This window comes from Tupaia chinensis, unplaced genomic scaffold, assembly GCF_000334495.1.
Source record: "Tupaia chinensis unplaced genomic scaffold, TupChi_1.0 Scaffold000426_1, whole genome shotgun sequence".
Taxonomy (NCBI): domain Eukaryota; kingdom Metazoa; phylum Chordata; class Mammalia; order Scandentia; family Tupaiidae; genus Tupaia; species Tupaia belangeri.
In genome coordinates, this window is record NW_006159931.1 from 3,554,186 (window position 1) to 3,562,222 (window position 8,037).

The window sequence follows — 8,037 nt, forward strand, 5'->3', positions numbered from 1 at the left end:
AGTGTATGTTTAACTTTCTTTCCCCATTTGTACATATTTATTTCCTAAACACATATCTTTTCTATTCATGTTTATTTCACATGAGAATAATACATATTCCATGGTAATACCTATAGTATTGGCAATAGTGAAAAGAATTATGGTTATTCTCTCCTTAATTTTGGACTAACACAGTACTATTTAAATGTCTAATAATATATTTTTAAAATTATTTTAGATACTTGAATAAAGCAAAGAGTAATTTTATATTTATATTTATTTAAGCGTTTAGGCGAAGGTGATCTTTTAAAGATGTGTGTGAGATGTCACTCATCCGCCTTGTTATTTTTCAGAAAGAATGCTTTGTAGAACTCGGCTTAAGTACAGGACAGCTGGGTATAGATGACTCCACTCAAGTGCCTCCTGGTGAGTATTCCTTCCATATGACTTAGAACCAAGGATAAATGATCAGCGGGAGCGAGTTTAGGGCTTACCTTACTATTTCCAAGTTATGGTGGCTACTTGTATAGCTGAAAGCTAGGCACAGCTTTGCCTCTCTGGTTTACTGTCAGTTATTGAGGAGACTCCTACATGTGACAGCTCTCCAGAGTTCGGCATCGTCCTTGGCGGCACTCACACTCCCCTTCCCTGGCTGCCATTACTGTTCTTTTGTTTCACCGAGTTAAGTGAACACTGACAACACTGGATCTACTACTAGTAGATTTAGCCTTTATAACTATGAATAGCATCTTTTAATCTGAGTCATTGCCATAACTTCTCTTTTTCTTTCCCTCTCTCTCTCCTTTTTTATCTTAGGTTCTTGCCATAGGGCTCCTGTGCTCGCTGGAGAGAGAAAGAAGGAAAGTGAGAAATCACCTCCCGAGGGGCTGGCCACGCCACAGTCCTCTCTTCCTTTCTTCTCTTGGGATCTTGGGCATGCACACATTGCCCGGCATGACTTTTAAGCTGTCCGGGACTCACACTCCAGTCAGCACCTTAACCACACACCACCTGCTGGCCCCCCTAACTCTTCTTTTTTTGTGCATAAATACAGCATACATTTCCTAGACTCCCAAAGTGGTATTTAGCTATGATGAAAAGGAAATGAAAATTGTCTTAAAGAGTTGGGAGACCTGTATTGTAGTGGAGATAATATTAGGTTCTCAGAAAAGTCATGACGTATTTTCCTATGTTTTTCTATGCAAAAATACGTCATGACTTTTCTGACAACCCAGTACTAGATAGGGCAGGGGCCTACTCTAGTCTTCCCTCTGCCACTTTCTAGATAGTGACTTGGGGGAGTCACTATCCAACTTCTATAGTCAAGGAAGTTGGCTGTTTATTATTACTGTGATATAAGTATTGCTGCATATTAGTAACTGATTCCTGAGCACATGCTATTTGCTGCAGGTATGTCTCATTTTAATCTCTTAGCAATTCTAGGAGGTATGTATTATTATCTGTCTAAAACAAACTTGAGGAGAAGCCAGCCTGTGGCCTAGTGGTTAAGGGCGCCAGATCCCCCGTGACTGACTACGTGGTTTGGGTCCAGGACTGGGCAGATTGAGAAAGCGTGCCAGGTGTGTGGGCGTGTGCCCAAGGTCCTGACAGGATGGAGACGGAAGACTAGGGATCGTGACATGACCGCGCACCATTTGGGGGTGATTCCTCGCTCTCCCTCTCTTTCTGTCTCTCTGTTTCTGGAAAGTGCACGTACCCTCTGGCAAAAAGACGAATAAACAAAACAGCTTGAGGAGGTCAGTGGTAATGCAACACTCTGCAAGGCCGATCCCTTCGGGAAAATTCCAGGTTCACTTCCCTGAGTATCCTGGGTGTGCCTGTACTCATGCTGCAGGCAGGGCGGAAGCTGGGCGTGGGCCGTGACATGAAGACACTATTGGGTGCCTGAATCTCTCTCTTATCTCTTTTCTTTCTGTCTCTCTTGCTCATGGAAGGAATAAATAAACTTTTGAAAAAAAAAATCCTTTATTACCACGTGAAGCGTATAGAAAATCCACAGAAGAGTACAGCTCAACGAATTTTCACAAATTGAACACGTCTATGAAAATGCCACCCAGAACAAGAAACAGAAGCCTCTTTCCTTCTCTCTTTCAGTCTCTGTTCTTATTTCAAAGATAATTACTATTCTGATTTCTAGCAGCATAGAATTGTTTTGCCAGTTCTTGAGCTTCATACAAATGGTGTCTTCAATGCGTGTCTTCCTTTGTTCAACATAATGCTTATGGGATTAAGCCAACCTGTGTACCTATTTGAAGATAATTTTCTTGTTTTGCATTGTTTTACTGTACGAATATACCATACATTTTTTGAATTCCCTCTATAGTTTATGGGTATTTGAGAACTTTCAAGGTTGGGGCTATTACAAGTAAGGCTATTATGAACATTTTAGTACGTATCTTTTGATGAATTTATGTGTACTCTTCTCTTGAGTATGAGCCTGGAATTGCAGTTTCTGGGTCCTCAGGGTTGTATATGTTCAGCTTTAGTAGATAACTTCCAAAGAGTTTTCAGAAGTGGCAGCGTCAGTTTATACTCACACCACCAGGGTGTTAGAGTCACTGTTGTAGCTCTTCACTAGTGTTTGGTGTACTCTATCTTCTTTGTCTTAGTCATTTTCATGGCCTGTAGTGGTATTGCATCATGGTTTTAACCATTGTTTAAAAGTTGAAAAAGTGAGGCTAGCCTTATAGTGCAGTGGTTAAGCCCCTGTGCATAGTGAGCCAGATCCCCCATGGCTGACCACAGTGCAATCCCTGCCCTGGTGGCTTGAAAAACACTCTGGGTGCCTGGGTGTGTGTGTCCCAAATCCTGACAGGATGGAAAAATGGAGAACAAAGGATTATGGCATGACTGAGTCCCACTGGGGAAATGTCTCTCTTTCTCTCTGTCTCTCTCAGTCTGTCTCTCTCTGGTGAACACATGTGCTCTCTGGCAACAACTAACGAATTTTGGGTTGTTAGAAACGTTCTGATGTATTTTTGCATAGACAAACGTAGAAAAATATGTTATGACTTTTCCGAGGACCCAGTAAGTAAGTAAAATGGAAGAAGCAGAGATGTTAAGAAACTCGGTTAAGGTCACAAAACTAGGCCATGCACGAGCTGGGATTCAAAACCGAGCCGTCTGCCCCTGAAGGCTGCTGCTCTGCGCTGCCCCCGGTGCTGCCTTCCAGAGCCCGCGCTTGTGTATAAGGCTTCAGAAACTGTACCCACAAAGAAGTAAGAATGCTTCCGTTCGCGGCCACTGATAGCCAAAGGACAGGGCACAATGCCTCACCTTGAGTTAGGTTTTTCACATTTGCAATAGTCTTCTCCAATCACTTACTATTACCCTACACTTTGTAATTGCTGTGCTTTAGAAAATAGTGTATTTCTTAACCTAAAGTATTGTTTTTCCTTCTATGACTCACTTAGAATCCAGCACATGTGGGTTGAGACCCTGCGAAGGGCCAGGGACTGGCGGATACATAGACATAAGGCATGATCTCTGCTCTCAGAAGATGTGGGAGAAAGCAGCCTAGGCTTCGACCCGGGCCTTGCTATTACTGTACTACGTGTAAGGAGCAGCTGAGGCCGAGGGAGGGACCCCTAAAGCGGCCTGGAGGAGGCTGAGAGTCTCTTCATTGATGCAGTTATTTTTTCTTTCTCTACTTTACAAAGCAGAACTGCTAAAAATAGGGTTATGTTAGTGTTCATCCAAGTATGTATTGTTGGGGGTGGCAGTTAGTTTAGTCTGCTTTTAGACGTCCTTGAGTTACCCAATTCTGCCCTGGCCTATTCATCCCTTCTCAGGCTTGCAATGGCTATCCTTCCCTCCCTTCCCAAGAGAACCATATACCCAAGAAATGGAAAATAGCAGCACATTCTTGTTTTATATTTAGCTAGGCTAAAGTTCAATATCGCAGAATAGGTTTTCCAGGAAACTTAAAATCTTAGTCCAGGACGGGTCCCCCTCTTTCCCACGCCCTTGTCTCACACCTGCAGGCCACTGAGCGACACTTGATCGTGGCCCCGAAGAGCCTCCGTGTCAGCTCTCCCACCAGACATTGATCAAGTGTCAGGATGGACGCCAGGGAGACAGGGGGCCCAGGCCGGTGTACCGAGACAGTCCCACGTGCGGTCTTGACTTGTAGCACACTGTCCGCTCCGTCATTCAGAAAGACCATCTAATTACTGTTGGACTCCAGCAAATCCAATCACAGCTCTTCCTTCCTTGGAGGTGGGGAGGACGAGGAAAGGAAGTTGAGCAACTGATTTATTTTCTCTGCAGTGGGAAAAAAATCTGAAAGTTCTTCCGTCCATAGTTTCATCATTTTGTTGTTGTTGTCTTGCTCTGGCTACCTGTCAGTGGCTACCGGGCCCAACTCTATTTTTTTGTTTGTTTGTTTGTTTGTTTTGTTTTGTTTTGTTTTGGTTTTTAAATAGGGTCTTGCTCTGCTGCCCAGCCCAGCCTTCAGCTGACCACCCTTCTGTCTCAGCCTCCAGAGTTGCTGGGATTCCAGTGCGTGCCGCTGCCTCTGGCCCTCTAGTGTGGACTGGCTATTGAAACTAGGCCAGCCCACTGAGCACACGGTTTACACAGTACACACCACCACGGCTGGGCCTGCTCTGCTGTCATTTTAAACGATTTTACAGAAGCATAACATATTCTCAGAAGACACAAACCATAGATACACAGAGTAGTAAGTTTCTACAAAGTGAAAAATATTTGTGCAACCTTTAACCAGACCAAGAGACAGAACATTAACCGGCATTTCAGAAGTCCTTTAGGAACACACCCAGACTCTACTACTCCCGTCGGTAACATCTATCCTGACTCCTAACATCGTAGGTTCGTTTTGCCTATTTTATTGAGTTGTCAGAAAAATCCTGATGCGTTTTCGTATAGAAAACCATAGATAAATACGCCATGACTACATATAGTATACACTATTACAGCTGGCTTCTTTTGCTTAAAATTGTTTGTAAGATACGTAATATTGTATACAGTTCTGCGTCATTGATTCTCACTGAAACATTGTAATCCTTGTGTGGCTGTACCACTACTTAGTCTACTGTTGGTAGTCTTTCGCCTCGTTTCCACTATCCGGGTATCAGTAGAGTTGCTGTGAATAGTCTTGTACAAGTCTGTTGGTGTGCACAGGTGCACGTTCGGGTATATGTCTGAGAGTGAGTTGCTAGTTGTCGTAGGGTAGCATGTTCACTGTCAGCAGAGGTGGCCAGTGTTCCAGCAGGAACACTCCACCAGCTTTGTGGAAGTCCATCTGCTCCATGTCTTTCTCTGCCATTTCAAATGGTCAGTCTCTCCAATGTAGCCATTGCGGTGGGCGTGTATTTCACGATAGTTTTACTGCACTTCTTTCCTGACCAATGTGGCCGAGTACCTTTTCTATGCTTATTGGCCCTTTAGGTCATCTCTTTTGAGGAACCTGTTTAAGTCCTGTGTTCATTTGGTCTTTTTCTACCCGGAGTTCTTTATATGTTTTACATACAAATCCTTTGCCAGATATACATATTACACATGTGTTTTTCTAGTCTGTTACTTACCTTCTTGCTCTCTTAATGGTACTTTTTGCTGGACACAAGTTTTTAAAAAATTCTAATGTGGTCTAGCCTATGAATTTTTATACATTATGATTGGCTTTTTTTTTTTTTTTGAGAGATTTTTGCTATAGGGCACGTGTGCTCGCAAGAAAAAGAGAGAGAGACAGAGAGACAGAAAGCGAGAAATCACCCCCCAGGGAGGATGACCATGCCGCAGTTCCCTCTCCTCCGTTCTCCTCTTGGGATCTTGGGCACGCACACACATGCACCTAGCACGAGTTTAAGCCACCAGATCTGGGACTCGAACCACGGTTGACTGCATGGGAGTCCAGCAACATAGCCATTACGCCAACTGCTGGTCCCATGATTGGCACTTTTCTTTTAAAAAAAGAGTAATCTTTTCCATCCATTCTTTTAAAAAGCATTTGTATAGTGGAATTTTATGTATAGAGTAGAAAGGCTTTTAATTAAAAATATTTTGATAGTAGATTGTAATGGGGATAGTACTTTACAAATGAAGGTATTGGCAAGCTTTATTTTAGAAAGAAATGAAAGACAAAGAAAAGATGACTGCACAGTTTATTTCTGTATATTGTAAGTCATTTTTTATGTTAGCAAAGGAAAAATTAATTTATCAACATATTTTTGATTAAATGCTTTTAACCCTCATTTAATTTTTATACACTTTAAACAACTTAGAAAATAATTTTTTGGACATGTAAGATAGATATCCTTACATTTTCCCATAGTCATCCAGTTTTTAAAATAAAAGTGTCAGTACCAGAAAAAATGTACTCATATTGCTCCGAATGTGGCTGATCATAATTGTGTCTAATTATTTTACTTTACCATTTTTAGAACTCTTTGAAAATGAGCATGTACGTATTGGGCAAAAAGGTAAACTTTTAACTATATTTATTATAATTTCTAAAAATGAAACAATTCTAAATAAACATCTACATTATGTGCTCCTAACTGGAGTTTAATTTCTGAAAATCTACAACCCTGAAGAAGAGTAGTACTCAGCTATTTGGCTAATATAGTGGGGATCTTAATAACGAGGGGGAATGTATCACTGTGGCTTTATGAGTAAATGTCACATGAAGAAGTGCCCACTGGGTCACTGAAAGAAAATGCGGACACACGTCCCTCAGGGATGTTAGCCTCATCCATTCAGCAGCAGAATTCCGTCTGGAAATCAGAGGCAGACTCTGTCTCTGCTGCACCCACGCGCCTCTCGTTAGCCCTAACTGGAGTGCGCCCCTGCATCAGGAGAGAACGTGCCTGGAACCCTTCCCGACGGCCACGCACAGGTGGGACGAAGCGGCCAAAGTGGCTCTTAGTATTCCGAGGGACGGTTTCCCCCATCTTTGGAAGATTCATCTTCTCATTTTTTTATAAACCCTGTTTTGACTTTGAAATGTGAAATGCAGATGAGTCTAGGAGTCAGAAAGAATCTTCTGTGGCAATTATATTGTCATGGACAAACTCCCTAGTTCAGCTTTTCAAAATCATATTTATTTGAAAGACTCGTTTGTTTGATTTGATGTTCTCATTAAATGCAACTGCACATTAAAGAATATGTTTCCTCTTTTTTCATTTTATATCATCCTTTTCTTTCATCTGGTCATGACATTTTTTCTGTATGATTATTTTCCCCTTTCCTCTTAAGAAGAAAATGTTAAAAAAAAAAAAAGTACTGTTAGTCTAATGTATCGTTTTGGTTTGGTTTGGTTTTTGAGCTTTGGTTTTCAGACTGAATAGCTAATGTTTTCATTAAAGGAAAGGAAAAGGAAAGCAAAAAAGCAATATATTAGTGTATGAACTTAGTGACTTAAGAATAACTCTAGCCTTCTTAAAAGATTACCATGTCTTTGTTTTCACTTTAGAAATCTCTCTTCTGTTGATTTTGGCAAATAACTAGGTCATCGAGCAGAACAGATATCTTACATTCTCATGTAATTCTTGGCTGTGGTACTTCAGGTATCGCATTCCTCTCCATATTAGAACATTCATGACATAGTGGAACATACATAGGAACTTTAGGGTTTCTGTAGGCATGGCTTTATTTGACTGTGAAGCCCCAAAACTACTGTATATATTTGATTGCTGGTTTCAGACCCATGGAGCTCTAGTTAAAGCAGAGCGATGGTGTTTACCAGGCTGGGTAGCAGGGGGAGCTGGACATCTGTAGATAAATAGGGACCGGTCAAAGCCAGAGAGTAAAGCAGAATCAAGATTTCTATAGCCATGTCAGACAGAAAGATGAAAGGTGAGCCTCCCAGAAATGGATAGTTCAGGATTTCAGTGATACTTTTTGCAATATGAATTTCCTGACGAGGTCTACGATTTTCTGACAGTTCTGGCCGAACAGGACAGTGCCGCAGCCCAGCAGTACGTCCGGCAAGGCAGCCCCACGGCGCTGAGGGCCGAGCTGTGGGCCCTCATCCTGAACGTCTCCAGCCAGCCCGAGGTAAGGGGGGGAGGGGAAGGG

The 8,037-nt window shown here is 42.1% G+C and overlaps 1 protein-coding gene across 4 annotated transcripts in view; it reads left to right on the plus strand.

The window, feature by feature from the left end:
* Nucleotides 1-8,037, plus strand: part of TBC1D19 (TBC1 domain family member 19) — a 111,884-nt gene that overhangs the window by 54,193 nt on the left and 49,654 nt on the right. For 3 of the 4 annotated variants that reach the window (XM_006154941.3, XM_006154940.3, XM_014590295.2), the window contains exons 9-11: nucleotides 333-405; nucleotides 6,402-6,440; nucleotides 7,904-8,016. In XM_006154941.3, the coding sequence (XP_006155003.1) occupies nucleotides 333-405; nucleotides 6,402-6,440; nucleotides 7,904-8,016 (225 nt within the window). The remainder of the gene's footprint in view (nucleotides 1-332; nucleotides 406-6,401; nucleotides 6,441-7,903; nucleotides 8,017-8,037) is intronic. The other variant, XM_006154942.3, reaches the window with a different exon arrangement.